General features: G+C 39.6%; 1 protein-coding gene across 1 annotated transcript in view; it reads right to left on the minus strand.

Annotated features, from left to right (window-relative positions):
- anapc1 (anaphase promoting complex subunit 1) overlaps positions 1-22404 on the minus strand; it is a 61304-nt gene extending 38900 nt beyond the window's left edge. Inside the window, exons 1-24 of the mRNA XM_008300024.1 lie at positions 22312-22404; positions 20549-20788; positions 20124-20288; positions 19713-19755; positions 19506-19603; positions 18887-18969; positions 18629-18702; positions 18398-18543; positions 18162-18319; positions 17417-17548; positions 17086-17304; positions 16304-16399; positions 15971-16061; positions 15079-15144; positions 14827-14964; positions 14395-14538; positions 12059-12119; positions 8880-8935; positions 8063-8194; positions 7761-7835; positions 5033-5155; positions 3886-4055; positions 2157-2248; positions 1550-1698 (exon numbers count right to left, since the gene is read on the minus strand). Of these exons, the coding sequence (XP_008298246.1) occupies positions 1550-1698; positions 2157-2248; positions 3886-4055; positions 5033-5155; positions 7761-7835; positions 8063-8194; positions 8880-8935; positions 12059-12119; positions 14395-14538; positions 14827-14964; positions 15079-15144; positions 15971-16061; positions 16304-16399; positions 17086-17304; positions 17417-17548; positions 18162-18319; positions 18398-18543; positions 18629-18702; positions 18887-18969; positions 19506-19603; positions 19713-19755; positions 20124-20288; positions 20549-20764 (2727 nt within the window). The 5' untranslated portion in view covers positions 20765-20788; positions 22312-22404. The remainder of the gene's footprint in view (positions 1-1549; positions 1699-2156; positions 2249-3885; positions 4056-5032; positions 5156-7760; positions 7836-8062; positions 8195-8879; positions 8936-12058; positions 12120-14394; positions 14539-14826; positions 14965-15078; positions 15145-15970; positions 16062-16303; positions 16400-17085; positions 17305-17416; positions 17549-18161; positions 18320-18397; positions 18544-18628; positions 18703-18886; positions 18970-19505; positions 19604-19712; positions 19756-20123; positions 20289-20548; positions 20789-22311) is intronic.
- Between the last annotated feature and the right edge of the window lie 1201 nt (positions 22405-23605).

The raw sequence follows: 23605 nt of genomic DNA on the forward strand, positions 1-23605 counted from the left end.
TTCAATAATATTTTGACTACCCGTTCACCCCTATCTGTGTCTCTCACGTGTGTCTCAAGTTTCTGCCTCCTCGTCGTCATCACCTTCGTCATCCTCAGAGGATGATGGCTGGAAGCAACACTTGTGCACTTCCTTAATAAATGAAGGTTGAATCCATCAGCACCACATTCACACGTGTGCTTGCACGTCTCCTTTCATACCACGGCATAATTGCACTTTATGTCCAGAAAAAGAATCACAGACGTGCTGCACAAACAGGATATCTGACTGTCTCAGTCACATGCTGAACTCTGTGCCCTCACTCCCTCCCTCATACGCACAAACACGTACAAATGTGGGTTTAATTTTGTTAAATTTTATCTCAAGAGCTTGAAAAGAAAGAAAAATGGGAAATGTAGTATGTTCTCATATTCCTCAAGTACTACACACCTCGTGTTCTTGTCAGTGACTTGTGATTTTTGTTACATCAATATTTATTTAACTCAAGTTGTTTCTGCGTTTGTGGACAATTTTATTGTTTGAAATGTAAACCCAGCACTTAGCCCCTGGCTTATATAAACTGGTAGTCCATTGTAAGACCATGTGTGCATGAACAACAACAAAAATGTAACTGAAATATGTTTTGATTATCTCAAAACTTCACCTTATACTGCACCAGTAAATAGTAGCGACAGACATGCATCTGTACCTGATTTTCATCATTGTGCTGCATATGTCAATACTATTAATTCTATTGTATGTTCCACAATATTTTATTGTGTTTTGTGATCCCGATCAATAACTGTGCTTACTTTTTTTTCTCCTAAGTAATATTTTTTTTACTTTTTTAGAGCAGTATTGCTCAAGTTAAAGGAACTAGAAACTTGTGTCCAAATAATCACATTACAAATGTACTTTGGAAACAACGGATGTGATGAAATAGATTGTTTTTTCTGTCGCTGCCTATATTTTAAACACATTTTCAGTGTTGCAGTCTTGCCATCTTACATGTATGACACTGAGCAAAGGCTTTTGGGAACAAAAATTAAAACCAAGATGCCTTCAAATACTACGCTGCAACATTACTATAAATAGTCCTAATTGCCTTCAGCAAAGCACTGATACCAAAAGTCTGAGTCATAAAGAACTATTTTTAGAGCCTAAATCCACAGAAGAACTGAGACAAGTTCTTCAAGATGCTTGGAATGATCGATCTGCCGTGTGCTATGAAAAACTGTTTCATTTTAAAGGCAGTGTGCTCACACCAAATATTAAAACTATTCATGGCATCATTTTACAAATTCATCCTAACTTTTGTAATTTGCCGTCTAATTGTTGGATAACACTTTGCATAATGTCTCTCCACATGTTTCCACTAATAACTTAAACCTGGCTCTACTGTTCACTATTAAATTAATGATTAATCTAGCTCTTGGTTACATGTGCCCATTACCTGTTTAAACTGCACAAAATCAAAAAACGCAACCATTTCTTAAACATCACTGGATGTATAAATAATAAAGATCTACAAAGTATGGCATTCCTAAACACATGGGGGCTTTGTTCGTACCAGAACCAGCAGCCTGGTCCTCTGACAGATGCCGGGCAGGTAGGGGAAAGGCTGGTTCTCCTCCCCTCTCAGGCAGCTGCTGAGCCAGCTGAGCACACAGGGAGGCTCCGCCCTCAGGAAGGACGGACGCTGCACCTGGCCAATCAGAGCTGAGGAGGGAACAGGTGAAGAGAAGAGAGGAGGACGACGGTGAGTAAGGAACATGTTATTTCATCCCTCTCTAGTGAATCACGACCACAAAGGTTAAAAAAAAAATGACAGCAGTTAGATAAAGATGTGAATAAAATAACAGAAACACCTGACATCTAGCAGGTGTTCAAGCAACAAAGCAAATAACCATTTTGAAAAGTATTTTTTTGCATTAAAAATGAGTGGAACTTCTGCAGCACTGACTGGAAGGCACGAGACATTTTCCGTCGCTGCTTTTCCTTTAATTCTATCAAAAACCTTAATTAAGAGTTTTACTGCATGACAGCCCAGACATACAAAGGAACATATGGAGCTGGCCTTTAACCGCAGCAGACCACTCAGCCCTCTATATTCCACTATAAAGCGTCTTGTCTGGTTCCTCACTTGATACCATTATAGGCTATTAAATGGGTCTTACCCTGGTCTATGAAGCAGCTCTCAGTGAAGCCACTAATTAAAGAAGGGTAGTCTCTCCAGTACAGATCCACGTACTCTTCCAGCTGGAGGTCTCTGCAAGCAAAAATAAAACAATTAAGTATTCCTGAATAGCAATGTATTCGAGCACATCACAACCCCCACATTAAATGATGCTGCATTCATGTCAGCATCATTTGTCTTCCTTTAACTCCACCATCATAAAGAAAAGGAGCATTTCTACTCACATTGAAGGAAAAGTTTCTAACCTTCCATCATTATGAAGTCTACCTGGTTCCAGGTCTTTCATCGTTTCTATCTCGACACAGCTGTACACTAAATTGCTGCACGCCATTAAGAAAAACCTAAAAATGGCTCCGCACTCTAAAATAGCTGCTGTGACATTTAAACTTGTTTTGCGCAGTAATTGAACACACGGCAAAAGTAATTAACAGCCATGAATCATTAGCATTCAGCTTAACATCAGATAATCAATAGTTTTTAATCCTAGTAGAACCGAGTAGTTCCAGCTGCATGTGTGCGCACTTCACACCTGGACACACTGATGAGTTTAATGTACATATTAGCAGCCCACATACAGTTGTTTTTAAGGCCTTGGATTGTTTCTAGTTTAGTTATTTAAGATTTTATGTCTTTTCTTATTTATTGTATCGGATCTGGGAGTAAAGCTGCTGCTTATAATTGCTCGAACAGCAATAAAGTCGCATTTAATTTAAAAAAAAACAAAAACAAACACACTTACTGAAAACTGTCAATGACAAATATGATAAGATATTATATTCGAGTCATTGATATGACTTTTAAACTCCTGAGAAAAACAAAACAGTCAAATTCTGATATGAAATGTGTTTTTGTTGCTGTATGAAAACACATATTTTTATCATTACTATAAAAGAAATCAAGTATTTCTTATTGTATTTGAAATATTTAACCTCCTACAGTTTAGACAGAGCACTGGTCACTGCAGTCAGGAAAAATAAGGACAGAAATTTCTAATATTTTCCAAAAAGTTTCTCAAACGTTCTGTTTTTTTTTTGTTTTGATTTATTTTTTTAAAAATGTCTTAACATAAATCTGCAATATTTATGATGTGCAGCATTTATAAATATTCATAAATTGCAATATAAGATTTGCAATTGAGATTTAAATCAATTCCAAATCATTGTGATAACTGGTTAAAAACATAATCCCTCCCTTTAATTGCCTAATGAAACAATCCGGATCATTATTTGAGGTTTAACCAGTTTAGACGACTAGTTAATGAAGCAGAGAAAGTGCAAAAGTTTCTCACCACGCTTACACAACAGCCCACAAACTAACAATGTAGGCCAATTACCGTGAAGAGCGCTTCACTCTCCCACTCTGCCTATTCTGTCATTGTCATCGTCACCAATCACAGCAGTCACTTGACAACATGCTGAGGTTTGTTTCTAAAGAGCTTTGATTACACACCGAAAACAATGAGGTGCGTCGTTTGTGGAAACCTGCATGAGGTTGAGTTTGTTGTGATAAATGTCACAAGTCTCTCCTCTGTTTTCACTCTCTCTAATAAAGGAAGAGCTCTTGATGTTTTCAGCCAATTCACTTGATTCTACGAGCGCATTTCTTTACTACTCCTTTTAATTCACAAATGTATAGTAAAAACACTCTGCTCACCAGGAGATAGAAACAGATAAATCCCATAAATGCACACAGGTAGAGTGAGTGGTTACCTGGCCAGTTGTTGCAGCAGACAGACCAGCGACGAGGCTCTGGCTCTCTGCAGCTCATCCAGCTGCAGCTCCTGATACAGCAGATGGAGAACGTAGAAGAGGGCAGGAATGTGAGGGAAGAGAGGAGCCGAGCTGTCCAACTTGAGAGATGGACTGGAGGGAGACGACACCTGAGACATTCGAGGAAAAGAGAGAAAAAGGAAAAATAAAAGTGAGGATAAAAAAAAGTGAGGCAATGAGCAGCATACAGAAGAGATAACAGGAGAAATATTGCCATTGTATGACACTATAGCAGTAGAATTGCACTAAACTACGCACATAAACAACAAATTCAAGACGACTAAAAGGAATATTTTCATTAACACATGTATTCACTTAAGTGTGAATCATTTAGACCAGCGATTCCCATCATTTTAGTCTGAATAAATCTTCTTCATCAACATCACCGATTAGCTTCCAAACATACACAACATGTATTAAATGACATCACCCACTGGTTTGTAGATGACCGATTTGAAGCCTCAGTCTGGCAGGATTTTGGTCATCTGTCTCTTTTTAGATCCAAAAGTGGCCATATTTGGACACTCAATACCCCCCTTGCCTTAGAGGATACCCCTATTTATTGTCTTTTTTACCCTAAATGAGACCATAATCAACAAAATAAACATTATACTGTAATGGGGGAGACTTGAAACTAGCAATTGAGACCATAAAATGATTAGAAAAATGCTTCCTGAGGTGATAAATCAAAAGAGAAGCAGCATAACAGCTGGACTTCCTTGGAGACGGCAGAGTCGCCTCCTGCTGGACGTTAGACAGAATGACACTTCTGTACTAACTTCAGTTTCAAGCCATGGTTCTTGTCCACATGTGTTCTTTTGTAGTCATTTTAAACTGGATGTTGTTTTGCTCAATCAGCGACATAAAAGTCTGCGCTGCTAAAATATTGTTTTCATAGTCTTGAAGACATTTTTGATATACAAGTTTAAAAAAAAGCTCCGCCTGTTCCTATGGAAGCTACTCATCCCCATTGTTTGATTATTGTGAACGCTTGTGTAAGCTGCTGCGTAACAAATCGCCCTTCAAGGGACAAATAATAAAGCTGAAGTTTTGCAAGATTTGTATTCATCCAGAGTGGGGTACATACAGAGGACAGGCCTTCCAGCTCTGAGGTGAGAGTGTTACTGGTGCAGCTGGAGTCCACTGGACCACAAACAGGCTGGGAATTCATCTGACGCTGGTAGTGGGACCCCAACAAGTAGTCCCAGTCCTACAGAGAGAGGAGACAGAGGAACAAGCCAGTAAGAAGGTGGATTTCCTGACCAGACAACGTGACTACTAACACACATTAACAAATATATAAAAACACTATTTGAATGGAGAAATAATCTCCAAGATGTTATGGCTGGTCCAGGCTACACAATATCTGAGTCTGATAAGATTATCATTATGTAAGTTTAGGTGACAGTGACTCGACCAAGCCGACGACATGTTGCTCAATGAGAAATCATATTTTTATGTCTTTCACAACCTGTGGTCGCCGGGAGAAAGAGAAAGCCAGTGTGAGGCTCTGGATAAACTAAGTGGCTAAATTAGTTTGTGCTCCAATCAACCAACATCTTGGACAAGTTGTCAGTTTTAACCAAAGCTTGGAGAAGAACCTTTATCACAGAAGATATTTTGACAAAAGCAGAACTTAAGTGGAGCCCCTTGACTGCACAAGAGCAGGAAATCTCCCAAACTGAACGCAGCCATCATCAGCTGTGTTAGTCCTGTTATGACAAGTGAGATGCCTGGTGTGGAAACGGTGTATTCTGGCACGCTATAAGGCATCCAACGCACCCAACCATTACTTCAGTCCTTCAGTCAGGTCAGGCTGTTTTCATGTGAAGTTCTTTTCATCTAAATGCAGCATGAAGACTAGCACTATAACAGCATTGTTGCACAGAATTCAGTTAATCTAACGTCTGTGTTGTGGTGGATTTTATGTTTTTTGGTGCTTTGGTTGTAGCTTCAAAACCATCACCACATCTGAGCAGCGTGAAGATGAATGGCGACGCCGACGGAGGCAACGAGCTGACAGTGTCAACAACATGCTTCCGTTTAATCTGACTCACGCCTCTCCTCAGGTCAAACACACACATGACACAGTCTGAGCCTCCAGCCCATTGACATTTGCTTGTTATGTTTTGCTCTAATGAGAACAAATAGATTACTTAAGAAACATCCACATTTAATTAAGAGCATTTTAAGAAAACCTTAAACGGGCTGTTTGAGGTTAAGACTCGATCTTAGGATTCAGTAGTGATGAAAATGTGGGTCAGGGTTACAGCAAATGATGTGTCTGAGAGAATGTGTGTGAATGTGTTAAGGCCTGTAGGACAAAGCACAGATTATTTTCTCTGTTATTTCAGACACACTGAGCCTCTCCTCTGGGCTGACTGGGCTTCTCTGCAGCACTGGGTGTTCTCTGTGTCTGTTCGAGCACCTTTTAGGCTGTTTCTTTTTTTTTATTAGCAAATTTTAGACGTTTTGGCTCCTCTTCCTGTTTTAGTGAACTCTAACAGCTATAAAATGTGTGAATGGTGAATGCAATATATCTAGAAGACTGGCTGAGACAACAGTTTTAAACTTATTTCCACGATAGCAAAGTACTTTGTATGCAATTACAAAACACCATTACCATAATTAACGAGTTGAGTGCATAGTAGTTGAGAAAATGAAAAAAAAGCAAAAAAAAAAAAGAATAAATAGTTTCCTGGTTTGGAAATCCGCAAAAAAAACCCTCTTTTCAAAAGCTTCACCTTTCAAGACTAAGACTAGTTCTCCTGTTTTGACGCTCACTCTTGTATTGAAGTGTTGCCTTTTAATTGGGTCACTTCATCTCAATCTATCACACTTTTGGAGCAATTTCTACTAAACCATCTCTGATTTGCCTGAAACTTTTATAGCATAAAACACGAATATTTAGAAAGATATTCATGAAATTTTACCTTGATATGAATGTATATGAATTCAATAAGTATAATACGTAAGGTGACAGTTCACTCTGGTTCTACATCCTACATCAAATAAGTAATATGTATATGTTTTAAAAAAAAAAGAAAAAAAGACTATTTAGCAGAGGTTTTGTTTTTATGATAAAGCTTGTCAACTTGCTCAATCAGCTGTGAAAGTTTTTATGATTTTGTGATTGTTTCCTTTTAATAAAGTATCCTACATGTTTTGTTTTGTATTATTGTGACATGGAGCTACATATAGTTCAGGAACTATCAATAGCTGACTTCTGCATTATCAGCTTTTTTGTTACTGTGAGCTCAAAGACGGGACTTTTTATTACGGCTTCGTTTTTTTTTTCCATTCCAACTTACCCACAGTCAGTGATTATTTGACCAACTTGGCCAATATTCTGAATCAATACCATGATGAGAAACACTATTGAAAATTTCAGGGATTTATTGTTGACAGTTCCTGAAACATTGTTGTTCAAACACAGCCTCAAATGTCAATGCGTGACGAAACGTGTTTACAGCAGGTCAACAAGCATTTTTTTAAAAAACTTTTAAATGGTTACTTGGAAAGTATTTAATATATGAAACAAAAATTTCACAAAGATCATTATAAATATTGATAATTTATGATTTTAAAAAAAACAAGTTTCAGGCCAATCAGAGATGGTGAAGCAGGAGGCCTCTGATGATTTGAGATGGAATGAGCCCGACTGGGTTTTACTTCACAGCATTTGTTTCAGCGTCTCACTACGGGATACACGCCATCACGTGCACAGTCAAGTCCTTCATATGAACGTGTTGCTGCTAATGATTGGTGCTAATTGAGCCCTAAACATTACAGCTGATCACGTTTCAGTCACTCACCTCATCAGAGCCTCCGTCCGAGGGCCGAGCTTTCTTGGCTGCAATCACTGGAGAGAGAGGCACTTCAAAATGCAGCTGAGGAACGAGGATGAAGAACAAGGTCAAGGCATGTAAATCACATGTAAATAAACATCAAATAAGGTTAAGAACACAGAACACTACAGCAGCAGCTCCGATCTTTAGATGCTAACTGAATGAATCTGTATGTCAATCAAATCAAACCTTCTTAGTTCAGAACAAACAGCAGATATGATCACTTTTTAAATGAATTGGGATCAACGCGGCATAAAACTTTGGCTCACATGTCGTGTCCAGTTCAGGCGCTCAGTGTTGTAGCCCATCAGCGTCATGAAGCAGGTGACAAACAGGTTCCACTCGGCGTGAGCACTGGGACCGCCAGGGGCGTTGTAGATGTTGTACCACTTCACCAAAACCTGCACATTTTAAAAATACATTGTAAATGGGGTTCCTCCATATCACAAAAACGTTACGCCAACAAGGGAAACGTTTGTACCAGTTTTGATTTCTGACATTTTAAAGGCCCTGAAAACATGTTTTCTCATTCAGCTTCCTACTTTGGGTAACACAGACATGCATGGACGCACAATTTTCCTCTGAAGCTTTAACAGTTCGGGATCCTGCACAGTCTTCCATGTTTATATAATCTTTGTTTGTTTTGTGGCAGGTGGTGAGCTGGATGACGGTAGCATTATATTTCTGTATTGTGGTACATTGAGGCACATCCATAATTCTTCATGAAGCAAATGACTGAGTTTTATATTAAAGTTGTGATAAATAATGCTGATAGAAACTGAAGTGTAACTTTGCTGTTCATTTACCTACGAATATTCTATGTTTACAAGAAGTATTGCACATGTTAAACAAGTTTTCTGGGTCTTTAAATAGAACAATGACAACAAATGTGCTAAATAGAGATAGAAGATAGAACAAAGCAACACTGGTTCTCTGCACATCGTTACATTTTCTATATGCTGAGGTCCAATAGAAAACGACATTAAGTGTTTCGGAGTCGTCCAAGGATGTAAACACGAAGCCTGATGAGGTCCATTTTTGCAGCGTCTTTCAGAATTAACTCAAATTAGCATCGCTTCCACAAACCTTCATGGCGGCGTCCTTGGGCAGGATGAAACGAATCGCCTGAAGGCACTTCCTCACTGAAACACATCAGGGCGGAAAAAGACAGAGACGGAAAGGTGGATATTTAGACATGAAGAAAAACAAAGAGATTTAGGATGTAATTTTTAAAGGTATGACAGCTGGAGATTTACTGCTTCATCGTGAGGTTGTCGCTTAAGTATGATACTTGGGAGCAGTTATGCTAATGACTCTATTTTCCACTCAGTTTTAAGTGTTTGAGCCTAAACTGGACATTGATACCTGAAATTCAGATGGTGGTATTTATTAGCACTCTCTCCCTCCCAACATTTTAAATACGTTTACCAGTGTGTGTCTGCATGCCGGTGTGTTCAGACGCTGTAGAAAACTGTCTGTACTGAAACAAAAAGGCCTTCAGCAGACATGAAAACAACCAAACAACTCTCATGACTACTGCCACTGGTCAATCTTTAAATAACTGATATCTGAGTAACATTGCTGGACTAACATTTGAGCTCTAAGCCAGTTTCAAATTCAACTTATTCCCCCCAAAATCTCCTCTTATAAAGACGGACAGCTGAAGAAAATGGCTTGTTTCCTGAAGGTTGCTGGTTTGAATCTCTGAGCAGGAAAACTCAGAAAATTGCTTTAAAAAATGTCTGAATTCTGGACCAGAACACTTTAAGAGAACAAACTTTGTGAATCTACTTCCTGCTTTGGATTAAACTTCTTTATTTTAAGAGAATACTTATTTTGTTAAGTACAATCCCCTATCCTGCTGCGACAATTCTGGCCTCTTCTCCACAAAATCAAAAAAGCAAATTAAAAATTAACGACCACTACAACAGTAATTAGTGCTACTGTGTCTCGTACGGACTCTGACCAATCAGATTCCTAATCAGCGTTACTAGGATATCTTAATTGGACATCCAGAGTGGGAAAGGTCAAGGAAGAGGTGGATAAATGCCATTTCATTAGAGGAAGAAAGCCTCGTCTGTACGATTGATTACTAAATAATGGGGAGAACTGCACGGACCAGACACAAAGGTAGACACAAAAAAACATACATACACACACCTTAGTGATGCTGAAGCCTTTAAAAATAGCTTCAACAAAAGCCAGAGAAGATTAAGAACCTGGAAGGTTCAGGGTGAGAGCAGATGCTGGGAGCTGAGCGGAGCCAGGGAGCCATTAGTGGTAAACAACAGAGAAGATAAACCAGCTGACCTCCGCTTTAATTGGTTAGAAAATAAAATCTAGCATCAGTGTAATTCATATGAATCACTCCTACGCATGATGTAAGCAGGCGGTCATCTGCTAGTCTTTGCTTTTGAGACATGAAAACACAGTGGGAATAAATACTTCACAGAGTCAGAGCGATCAGACTGTCCGTGTTCTCTGTGGCTGAATGAACTCTTCGAAAACACAAACAGAAATGATCTATTTTATGTATCGCAAAGCAAAACTTGACAGAGATGTAGTATGAATGTGAGTCTTATTGGCAGATTCTGTGACAAGTCCTGCTTTGGAAAGCCTGCAAATGCTTTAAATAACATGTAAAGGAAACGTGTTACAGGAAGACGAATAAATAATAAAAGAATGAGAAGAATAATCATCCAACAAAGCATAGTTACTGGAGAGAGATTTTGGTTTTTGATTATATTTTGCAAAGGTGGTGATAAAATATTGTGTTTTTTTTGAGTAGATTAGGATTAAAACTCAGCTGTGGTCTGTCATGAGCACTACCAGGGATTGCATTTAGGTGCCACGTAAGTTTATGATTGATACGTCTTGAGAAACGTCTTGTTATCGAAAAGCCGACTTTTAAATAAATCAATAAAGAGCTGATGTGTGTGAGTGAGAGTTTTGTTTCAATAAGAAAAGATTTTTTGCGAATCTAATGTCTCAACTTGAAAATTGCAAATGTATTTACAATCTGTGTTTTCTTCTTCAGGTCAGTTTAAACAACTACAACGGGGAACAAAGATCAGTAAAACGAATGGCTCCTCCTGCTTCACATAGAGGTAACACCGACTGTAGTGTTCTCTCAACAAAGACGTGGCCTCGCATTTGTTTCAGATAAAAGCCGCACAAAACATTCAAACTCAAATTAATTTTAGCATGAGCTGTTTTTCAAAATTATCCCCCAGAATTCTATTTATTTTCTGTGAGGGATGTTGAAGGCGTTGCAGCTAAAACAAGCCTTTGAAAACACTTTGCTGATCTGTGGAGTAATTTCAACTTCAACCTTGTGGATCTCAACACAAATAATGAGGTAAAGACATAAAAAAAAGTGTTCAGATCCTTAAGTGAAAGTAAGTAGTAAAGGAAATTACCCCATTACAGGTTAATATCCTGCATTAAAAATCCTGCTTCAGTAGAAAAACATCAGTATCAGGAGTAAAATGTAGCAAACATATCCAAGTAAAAGTACTTAACTGCTGGACACTTACTTAAATTAAACCATGTGACAAGTTTAGAGAAGACATTAACATCAAGATAGACATAAAACCTGTGACACTGACAACTGTCCTGTGTTATTAGAGATGGATGTTGATTCTGTTCCTACAATTCCAGAAACGAGCACTTGTGAATCTTCCCAGTCAGGCAGGTTGCAAGGTTTCCACACATCACATGTCTCTTTTAGTTTCCACTCTGACTCCCCCAGTAGTTAATTAAAGGGTTAATTTTAACTGTATGAAGAGCATAACGCTACACAAGGCGATTATAAACATCTGAGTTCCACTTTTTTTCTGCTTGTCAACAACATGTTTGCTGCCACAGAAAATTAGGATGAATTAAATTACGTTCAAAAATGATTAAAAGCGTGATGGAGGAAACATGTGGAAACATGTGCATCTGATCTTTGTGTCGGTGAAGTGAATTAATCATTATCAGTGGGATGCTGCATGTGTGTGTGTGTGTGTGTGTGTGTGTGTGTGTGTGTGTGTGTGTCTGCCTTGTAATGGCATCCTCAATACATCAAGATTATACGTCACTGTGCAACAACGCAGAGCAGCTCTCAAACCTAATTTCAGGGACCTAACTGCTCTGACTCAGCCATCTGTGTGTGTGTGTGTGTGTGTGTGTGTGTGTGTGTGTGTGTGTGTGTGCTCTCACTTAAAATATACACATCAACAGATACCATTATTTTTGCTCCATCTCGTGTGTGTGTGTCTCACCCAGCTCTGACGTGGCGATCTCAGGAATAGAGATCCTCAGCATTGTGCCACTGCTCAGTTCCTGGAATAAAGAGAGCGATTGCACACAAATTCAGATCACACACTTTCAGATCAGCGCAACACAAACCGAGTGGGACCATTCAAGCGTCCCAGAAAGCCACGACAGTGAAACAACATGACCCCGAAACTAAAGCAGCTAAATTAAATCCATCTTTCCTCAATTTATTATCTGATCTGCGCTTCAACTACTGTGACATGTGAGAAGGCTCGTTGTCTTCCATAAGTTCCAGGGGGCGACAAAAGACCAGCTTAATAGAAAAACAACTTGCTGTGTGCGGTGATTCACTAGACACACGAGAGTAAACAGCATCGAGTCGCACAGCTGGAAACTTGTGCTGCCGCTCTCTGCATCACGTTAAACGTCCGAGCTTTGGTCTGATCAATCGTGTCACAGCAGGTGTTTACCGACTTCACCAGAAGTGCAACACGCTTCAAAGTTCCAGCCTGTATAGACACAACCTATATAGTTATCACGCACTTTGTGATATTACAAATTACAACTGAATTTCTATTATATATATGTAATATGGGGTCTAAAAACGTTTTATAGACCAGTTTTATGTAATGTTTCCTTTTTTTTAGCCAGTTTTATTCTCATTTTATTTACTTTTTTATTTGTTTACTTGTTTATTTATCTTATTATTATTATTTACATTTGTTTTCATGGTTTTACCCTCCATTTTCTTTTATTCTATTTACTATTTTTATTTAATCTGATATGGAATTTATGTTAAGTTATGTTATTTATATCAATTGAGGTTTGCTGCACTGATTTATTGACACTAAAATTTTGTGTGTTGCATTTTTTTAACTGCGTTTAACTCTAATCCTCAGATTTTTTACATCTATGGTCGTTTTTCTTTCTGTTTGGTCTGACTGGCCTTCTGTTGTTTAACGATATTCCTGAGTATCCTCGTTTTTGGAACTTTGGTGCTACATAAATAAAAAAAACACCAGCCAAAAGTAATAAATATCCAGCAAATCAAGACATTGTACATTGGTATACTTTGCATGAATTTTTCCCGGATGTTCCCAGTCTGAAAAACCACCTGCGAACATTTCCAAATATTCCAAAAGAACAGCATCACAGAAATTATCACGAATAATATATAACTTAATAGTTCACTTCACTGTGAAACATCAGCTCTGATTTTTTTTTCCAAGAGGACACATAGAGCAGCAGATTATTTATGACTTTGAATTGCAATCACAAACGAATAACAGACCAAAACAAATTGTTACTTCTAAATCACATTTTCACCGGCGGGATTAGTGACGTTCATTTCAGAGGGAGAGAGAGAGAAACCCTGATGAGAAATGAAGCCATCAGTCAGCCGGCAAACTGAATGTAGCCGGTGCTTTGAAAAAAAAAAAGACAGCGAGCAGCATTAGGAAACAATCCGTCTTCAGATCGACACGTCGAGAGCTTAGAGAGAAATTCACCAAACAAAGAAGAAGCATGCCGACACTGTGCCGCAGTTTAACACATTTCTGTTGATGTGTGTGTGGAAGAAAGAAAGAAAAACATTATGCTGCAGTGTGTGTGTGTGTGTGTGAATGTTTACTGTAGGGGATGTAGAGACTGTCTCTACTCAGGCTGACAGCACTAACCCAGGAGGCAGAAACAAACAGCTGTGTTTTGTGGCGCTCAATCCCAAATATTAATGAGCTTGAATCACACACATAATGATCCCCGGGTTGCAAATCAGAAACAGCACATTCAAAAGAGAATCTCATCGTTTTGTTTTCTGTAATTGATCGTGAGTGCAGCAGCAGCAGCAGCAGCAGTCTGTTGCTTCGAACGGCGCTGCACTTCTACCTTCAACCAGACATCTTCTCATAGATTAGACTGCAAAACCAGAGGAGGTTGCACAATGCAAAATGTACAGATTGTTTTGGTTTAATTCTGTCCTGTGCACCAGAATAGCAGCGTCTCCTCAGGGCTTAACACTCTGTCCCTCCAGAATCAGTTGTAGAGGATCAATAAAAATATATTGAGTGTTCAGGCAGAAATATTCAGCAGCTATCCTAGTCAGAAAATCAAACATGATTCTGAAGTTTTCCTTTTTTTTTTCAGCACACGGCTTTTAGAAACATCATCTTGTTTTTCCAGTTGAGTCATAAAGTGTGATGATGTCTGAACAACGGCAAGCCAGACCGTTTAACTTCTATTGATAAAAAAGAAAAGAACTACATGGTCTAATATGTGACTAAACTAGGATCAGGGTGTTGTAGACAAAAGTCATCGGTGTGCATTCTTGAAAACACAAACCCACCAGAGTGACCCGGTTGCAGACGGGATCCCGCAGAGCGTGGATGTAGGGCGTGGCCTGCTGAAAGGTGTAATCTTCCAAAAATGAAGCTTCGTGGTGTTTGATGTTTGGACTCCTCAGCTCCGACACCGGCGAAGGCATAATGTCCTGAAGGAGGGAGGTTAAAGTAGACAACAGAGATAAGATTCAGGTGTAAAACTGTAAAAAATAGAAACAGTAAAGTTGTGATGCGTTTCAGATAATTTTCTGATTTGGTTCGAGCTGCAAATGATAACATCGTAATTTCAAACCGGAAATTTAATCAACCCTCCGTGTTTACTGTGACGGACCATCTTGCGCAGTGGAAATTGCTTCTCAGACGTATTATTATTAAACGGCAGCAAGGAGGGAAATTGATACCAACTATTAATGCATAAAGAATAATGTGTTTACGACCTCGTCCAGTCGTTGGAGGTGCCTGCTGCCGGCGTTAGTCGGTGTGCTGATGTTGTCCACCGGCGTGCTGAGGTGAGGCAGGTGGTTGGTGAGACTGAAGGTGGGCGACAGGAGGCCGGGAACGAACACCTTACTGACCTACAGAATCAGAAGACTTCATCAGGCAGCAGCAGGGCTTCAACAACCAGAAATACGGCTGCGTATCAAACTGCTGTGATCTGGGTCTGCACTGTGGTTCAGGTCTGTACTTACCCTGGTGATTCCTGTGTAGAGAACCAGACTGCCACAGGCCTCCAGAACCAGCATGGCGTCTATATTCTGGGAAGAAACGCTGGCTGGGTCAACAACTAATCAGGATTGTCATTGCTGATTAATTTACTTGTTAATGTGCCGATGACCTGATGAATAGTTTTCTCTATAAAATGTCCAAACTATCAGATAATCACATGAGAAGCTAGAACTAGTGAACCTTTACCTAGTCATGCTTTAAAATCACTCAAAAGACTGAATGTTTGTTAAACTGGCACAGACTGATTTCTTCTTTCTGCTGTATAAGTCGCTTTTATTGACATCACCCAATAGAGGATAAATAAAAGTACAGACACAAGACAAAGGAAACGAACCAAACATTCACAGCATCACTAAGACAAAGAAAATTACAGCTCAGACTTCCTTTGTGTGGCCATTGAAGACTCTGCTTTTGCTGTATTTGTAAATTTGTTGCTCTGATAATAAAATAATAAAAAAAGAATCATTTGTTGACCAGCTCCGAACCAAGAAATCTATTTTACAATCTGCCATTGGCTTTCTTTCACTGCAAATTTCCCTCAGCATAAAGAACTGCAATGTTTTTTATGCTCACCTAATGACGTTTTTGCATTTGTTTTGAAGACAAGAGCTCAAAATATAATACTATGATCTAACTTAATTAGTACCTCTTTGAATAATTTGGATTGCATTATTTTTTACAGGTGTACCTAATAAAGTGACCACAGAGCGTACCGTACATTGATATCAGTCTTTCCGTGTGCTTTTTGTAATTCCTAATCTGACAACAAACAGATAATTTACCTATTTAAAACTCACTAACTTTCCCTTATTCTCTATAAACGTTAAAAACTTTTAAAGGAATGTTGCAACGTACCTGCAGAGGTTCTGCATCTTTGGCAGAGATGGTTGTGACTGAGGGGAAGATGAGCTGAGACGTATCATTGCTCTCAATAAATTTCACACATCTGTGAAAACAATGATGAAGATATTAACTTGTTAATTCTGATGCCACCAGTAAATCAGGCGGAGAGAGTCTTGAATAGGCAGGAAAAGAAGTGACAGAGAAAGTAAATGCATTTATGAGCGATCGATGCGTCTGCAAGATTAGTAACTGTCACACGGCTCCATAGGACTGTATACAGAATGTTAATGGTAGTGACTGCATAAAACATGCATCGTGTAAGAAAACACATGTATGTCTGTTGACCTGAGCTGTTGGTGAGACTCCACCAGGAAACAGAGGTAGCGGTTCTCACAGAGGTCGGAGGTCAGGAACACTTTAGATGCCTGGCTGCTCATCTCCCTGCAAGATTCACGTGAAACAACAGCAGCAAACAGCAATGAAACTCAAGAGTAAAACGACACAATAAAAACAGAGAAAAAGACGATAAACCATGAAAAAAAAACACCTCGCAGGTTCATATGTTGCAGCAACAAAACTATAAGGTGGTGCCGCATCTCTTTCTTCTTTGTTGGGATTTTTTCCGCCAATTTTGTTCATCCTGTTGATTTGGAAACTAACGTGTCAAGAGCTTTGCGAGCATTAATAGTGCTTACAGATATGATGCTCTCCTGTTCGTAGCAGATCAACAGTATTCATAATCAAGTAAATAAAAAATCACAGGGTGGATTAAACCAAAGCTTTTGCGTCATGAGGAGCAAAAATGGTAAAAATCTAAATATAAAATCATATCAAAATGACCAACAAACAAAAAACTAAACACTAAAATATTTCTATTAGCCCTCTATTAATTGATCAAATAAACCTGACATAACACATGATGGGAAAACATTTTTCTTAGCCAAGTAAAACCACAAGCTTAGCTTTACTGATACCACAGAATAAAAACAGTCAATAAAAATAAAATAAAGTGAAAATAAAATAAAACCGAAATTAGAACCATCTATTATTCATTCTGAATAACGGTCTATGATTGCTGTATATGAATCATGGGCCCGTTCAGACTCTGTATTTGTTTTGGTAATTACCTGCGAGAGCCAGCGGTGACCGTCTCACTCCACAGCTGCTCCATGCACAGGTCGGGTATGATGGGCTCCATCTCCGGCACCAGCATCGTCTCGTTGACGGTGCTGTTAGGAGACGGTAACAAGCCGTGGTGTCCTCTGGACGACGGGCTGTGGAAAGACGTGTTGAATCGAGCCGCTCCTGAAAAGGACGGAGCCGCCATGCCTGGAGAGTGGGCACGACTGGGACGGAAAGATGGCGGACGAGAAAAGAGGCATCGAGCACGTTAGAGCGTTTGACCACGAGTGCACCAAGTGTGTCAATGTCATCCATCCAGTTTGAAGTCAAACTCACCTGAGGGCAGCCATGTTGGATATACTCGGTGAATGAACTCGGGAGTGTAATCCCGGTGAGGACGTCAGGATCCTGCTCTGGTGGCTGTGAAGAGCGCTGTAGTGGAGAGGAGAGCTGGGACCAACAGCACAACTAGAGGGAGAAAACCAGTGACGGGGTTACACATCAGCAGATAATCAGAGGTGCTTTAAAGACCAACTAGTGTCACATAACTGGTCACGACATTTATGATGCAAAATATAAATCATTTAAGACTTTTCTTCATTCTTTTTAGTACTTTACTTTGTAAATTCTAATTAACAGTCAGTCCTAAGAAACAGACCTGGAACAAACTGCGTCATGTTTACTTTATCGTGTGCATTAATTAAATAGTTGAGTATGTAATGAACTGTAATCTTAACCCAAAACAAATGACTGTGCGAGTAGTGATTATTCTGTCGATCAACTAACAGTCAAGTGTCGACACCAAAACTTATCATTTTGTCTTGAACGTACCAGAAAAATAGTGAAATTAAAATTTTCCTAAAACAAAGGTGATTTAATCCAATTGCTATGTCCAAAACCCACTTTTAAAAAAATCAGACATCTCATATGACAAAATAGAGCAGCAGGTCTACAAATCCAAGGAGCTGGACCTACAATACTACAAGAACAGTTGTCAAAAGTTATTTCATCAACTAATCAATTAATCAACTAGTCATTGAAGCTCTCTGTGTAGGCAGCACTTTCTCTTCTTTCTCAGTACCTTGTTCCGGTTCCAGGACCGAGCCCAGTCGGACCACTGCCACCAGGCGAGTCAAGCCGGGAGATATTACGCAAATGAGAGGTAAGAAAGCCCGAAGCCATCAGACCCAACGGTGTACCGACTGGCTCTGTCGGACATCGCAGGACTGTCGAGCGCTCCTGTTGGAGGTCAGAGGTTAGGAAAGATTCAAGGAGCTATGTGTGTGTTTGTGTGTGTGTGTCTGTGTGATCGCTCACATCATGTGTGACTTTGCGCAGGGCCCAGACTGAGTGGATCCCCTGCACAGTGTCATAAGACACAAGTATAGAGGGCTGGCAGCAGGTGAACACTATCTTCATGGTGGAGTCCGACACGTACTGCACACGGGAGCCGTCGAACTGGCCTGGATGCACATGTGCACAGATTCAAATAAAAACATATTGATTGTTCATTCAGAGAGAAAGTATGTGTGAGCTTGTGTGTCATACCTGCAGGTTTACACACAACTGGTGCGATCTCGTCAAGAGGATGCAGCATGCTGAACACTGTGGGCAAAGGCTCCCTGTAGAGAAAAAAAAGAGCTCAGCAGAATGGTTTTGTGAATGTGCATCAGTTGTTGCTTAGTGTGTGTTATGTAGTTTCAGGTTTTGAGCCGTTGTATTTGTGATAGATCCCAGTACATTTGTTGCCGTTTGCCTCGAGCTAGTGCATGAACATGAATCTGAGTGTGCAGTGTTAGTGTGTACCCGGGAGGGCTGAGTTGTGCATCGTTTGCTGTATTTTTCCGTTCCAACAAAAGGCCAAACTTGGTCGCCCAGACATTTGAAACCTGGAGGAGGAAAGACAGGACAGATATGAGCCATATATCTTGCGTACACCTAAACAATACACACTCATTGCAGTTCGGTATAGACGCAAACACGAGCCAGAATGTCTCATACATACAATTAAATGCATACATCAGATATGGACAAGGTTCATTCATTCCGGTTGTCAGTGATCCAAATTTTCCATTACTACTCGTTAGCCAGACGATGGTATAGCCCAGGGGGGCATCACGAATCTGACTAACACGCAAACACAAGAGACATCCAGCATTTATGCAGCAAAGAAACAACCGGGGACTTTTTTCTCAATGGTACTCATGCTGCATGTAAAAAATGTGCATGTCGTGCTATATGACTATGAACTTTTCAGAATGGATCATAAAGAATTAAAATCTACAGTGTTTGCCAGACTGGTTGGTCTGTGATGAGTTACACAAAAACGAAAGGTTTGTTCTCCAGTTTTCCGTCTGGCTGATGTGCTGACCAGTCTGCTCCTGTGGACATAAAGATTTCCCACCAGTGTCTCTCTCCCACTCACCTGAAAGGGTAGCGGTGAGATGAAATCCTTCCCGGTCACAGTGTGAACATTGACACAGCTACTCTGAACGATACACACTGTGTGCTCCACCTCTTCCTCTGCAGAACAACATTAAAGCATTTTCTTTATGAACAACAAACTGAATGAAAAGATCACTTGAAAAAATAATTGCTTCTCAACAACAGAAAGTCTTCAATGACATCGTACCGTCTTTTTTGTTGTGAGGAACAGCAAAGTTACACCATAAGGCCTGCAGATAATGTAAGACAGTAAACACAAGTCAGCTCTTAGAAGACAAAAATACTGATCATCACCATCAATTTCCAGAAGGCTGTGTTTTATACTCATGTATCCATCCCAAAAACATCTCATTCTCTCATTCAAAAACAGATTTCTCACTTTCACCATTTTAAAGGCTTTTGTCTCACTGAAGAAGGTGAATGAAATGTGACTGATGTCTTAATTTCCATGTAAATTTCCCAGTGAGCTTCAACGTGTACTTACAGTAAAGCAAAAACTAAACTATTTTCCTGGCAGAAATCATCATAATTTTTCATATTTGTCTTCAAACAAAAGAAAGGCACCACAGTTGTCTAGAAACAGTATTCAGTGACCGACCTGCTGCACTGGGCTGTCGACGGTGAAGGCCTTATATACACTGGAGGCTTGTGTCCGACTGCCCTGGCTCCAGACAACCACATTTCCTGCTGCATAGAGCTCTTCTTCAAACTCCACATCCTCCTTCTTGACTCCCATGCAGCCCTTTCTAAGCTGCCAGCATTCCTGCCAATCAAAACACATCCATTAGATCAATAAGGACAAAATCAAAAATACAAACTGTGCTGAGTTACACATTAAATATTACAATCATGCCACACAAAGTGCTGTGATGTTATTTTTCCAAACTTGCCAGTTCAGATAACTTGAAACCAAATTAAATGTAATGTTGTACATTTTCTTTCGTGTTCTACAAACAGAACTGCACGTACAGCAGGAATATTAAAACAGTTATGTAACATCCATGTAATGCTGTGCCATCTCACCCTCTCCCTCTCCTGCAGACTGACTTCCTGCAGGGACCCCACCAGGCCAGCGGCACCGTCTGACGACCAGAGCTCGGAGGCGGGCTGGAGCTCTCTGAGCTGCAGGTTAAAGGCATTTGGATGGTTCCTGCAGTGTTCGCGGCCGAACGGGACAAACGACTGCAATTCCCCTGCGGCAATCATCGTGGCTGTCTCTTCATACACGACTTCCGACATGAGTTCCAGATATCAGCATTATTTCTGGGACAAAGGAATACAGATAAAGATTTACGAATGAGCAAGAACCTTTTGTTTATTTATTGATCAGATGGGTTTAACAGATTCTATCAGATATGCCCACATATAGCTGCATTCACCTTAAATGCAACAAAACAGCTGTAGCAAAGGAGAGAGGACTTTCTATCCCATTAAACAAACCTACAGGCAAAGCTACAAGTAGCTGGTAGGGGTTGACTGATGGGTTTTTTCAAGGCCACAGTCAATCATTAGTAATTAAGGAGACTGATAGTCGGAATTTGGAACCAATACATTTGCAGTAAAACTGAAAACTGTGGTGTCAAAAATTTGAACAACTCAACCTCCAGCATAAAACTTTACTGATATGCTTTTGTCTAGTTATGTTTTACATAAAAGATCCCTTTTTAAGAGTTATCCTTCAGTGTGGATTAGACTATTACACATATAAACAGTCAGTTAATGGTGTGGGTCAGACATTTCTAAAAATCACAGTGCGTTGACTGAAGATAGAGAGAGATGGCTGCCAAAGAGGAGCATTTAAATACTTTAAAAAAAAGCAACTTGTGAAAAAGGAAATTTTACGAAACAGGAATAAAGACAAGACACATAAACTGCAGCGCATAATACGGATCAAGTTTGTCACCAAATTAAATACCAAAATTATTTATCCTACACTCTGAATCTTTTACAGAATATTTTTTGCAATGCTGTATTGACTTACTGTCATATCAGCGAAGCACATTTCTAAGGAGAAGTGACAGCATTTTCACTACTGACAAGTCACATTTCAACAAAAAGGCATAACAGAGAGTGAAACTGAAAGTAAAACAACATACCAGAAAGTATATGGACGAAAAATCATGCTTGTCATGACAAAGTGGCTTTGTTCAAGTTTAACAGTTGTTGTTAAATTATGGTGCTGGCGTATCAAGTTGTACTTCAAGATAAACACATTTATTTTTGTTTAATTCATGCCAGGGCCTCGGCATTTTCATTATGAAGATCTGACTGTGATCAGATTGGACATAGGTGATGGATGAATAACATTAGCATGAGGAATCATTTCTCTATTTACTTAAGTTAGCTTGGATATAACAGCCCCAGCCAGAGCTTACAACCGCTGTAGCTGTAGGTCTGTCCATCATAACATATAAAACGGTTAGAGGCCACGGCTCAGTACGACGTATAAATCCCCCAAACAAGTTTTTAATATCATTTCTACCGTTATATGCTGCTATTGACTATAACAGACGCTAAATGATACAAGCTAGCAGGAAGTTTTCAGCTCAGTTATATCGTTAAACAAAACACAGCGCTTCACAGCCAACAAGACGCTGTGAGGCATATAAATAAACATGTTGACAGTTAGCCGGGATACAGAAGCTAGCTGCAAAGTACTATCCGGCGTTAGCATGCTAACGCTAAACAGCCGTAGAGTACCGTTGTTTTCACTGCCTCGATTAGCACGCTAGCTAACGTTAGCTTCAGCTAGCTTTGAATTTTCAGGCAGACTTTTAGCCACTTACCTGCTAATAAGGAAAAGTCTGGCTCTTGTCGCGGAGTCCTTGTCTTTCCTTTCTGTGAGTCTTGCTCGAGAACAACGTCGCCACCCGCGCCAACATAAAAACAACTGGCATCGGTTGCCAAAACTGTGGATTTGGCTACAGCAGGTTTTCAAATGAGCGCGGACATCTTTGCTGTCCCGACATCCTCTTCCTCCAGCCGTCAGCCAATCAGCAGCGAGGAAGAGAAGCGCTCGGAGCTTATTGGCTGCCTTCATCAGGACCAGAAGCTGCTTCACAATTAAGATTAAGTGGGAAATTCACATGTTACAGCAGCTGGATACAGGCAAGACAGAAAGAAGCACAAGAATTACGATATGTACATTGTGACACAGTGAAATTTACATATAGAAAAGTACAGTTATGATATGGTGAAAATAGCTCAGTTATAACAAGAAATAAAAAGAAAGGAATTGCTTAGACTTTTTTTTAATAGCTAATATGGGTTAACAGTTGCAAAGCTTTGAAAAGACACTTTAGCAGTCTAGAACAAGAGATTTAGTACAATCCAAAAGGTCAAGAACAAACCTATTATGAGAAAAAATAAGGTTTCTTTGTCAAAAAGTCTGTTTGGGTCTCATTAATTATTGCAGACTACTGAGGCATTTTTTTTTTATTTCAGAAACTCTCTTTGCAAAAACCAAGCAAGTCATTTGTAGTTTGTATTTATTAACAGATCTCCAGCTGCCATCAAGGATATATTCACAACATTTTGGAATTAGTGCAATACACTATATAATGAATGAAAGTACATTTTTCATTATCAGGGCATTTACTTCACATTTCAATCAATTGTTCTTTATTAAATTTCCCAGAATTCCCAGAAAACTCTATCACAAGACGATAGTTTCCAGGAATGCACTCATTGATATATGAGGAGGAAAACATTTGATGTTTTCTAAGAAGAACTGCCTTGAAGCTTGTGGGGCATATACAGTCCAGATCATAATTATTCGGACAGTTATACATTCTTTTGCTCTTCTGCATCTCTGAACACTTGATGTGTAATGAATGTTGGCAGAACAGAGACTCGGATGCAGAGAAAGACTCAAAACATGAGGTAAAGGTCAAAAAGATCAAGTCTTCACCTGCGACCCAGGTGGTCTGATACAGAACAGCAGTCCAAGAGCGAGGGAGTGGACAGAAATACAAAAACCAAAGAACAAAGCAGAGTCAAAAATCTATGAGGAGTTACACAAAAATGCTGCACTGTTGCTCTCCTGCTTTTGAATTCACATTACATTACCCATCCTGTTGT

The sequence above is a fragment of the Stegastes partitus genome, unplaced genomic scaffold, assembly GCF_000690725.1.
Source record: "Stegastes partitus isolate 25-593 unplaced genomic scaffold, Stegastes_partitus-1.0.2 Scaffold1490, whole genome shotgun sequence".
Taxonomy (NCBI): domain Eukaryota; kingdom Metazoa; phylum Chordata; class Actinopteri; family Pomacentridae; genus Stegastes; species Stegastes partitus.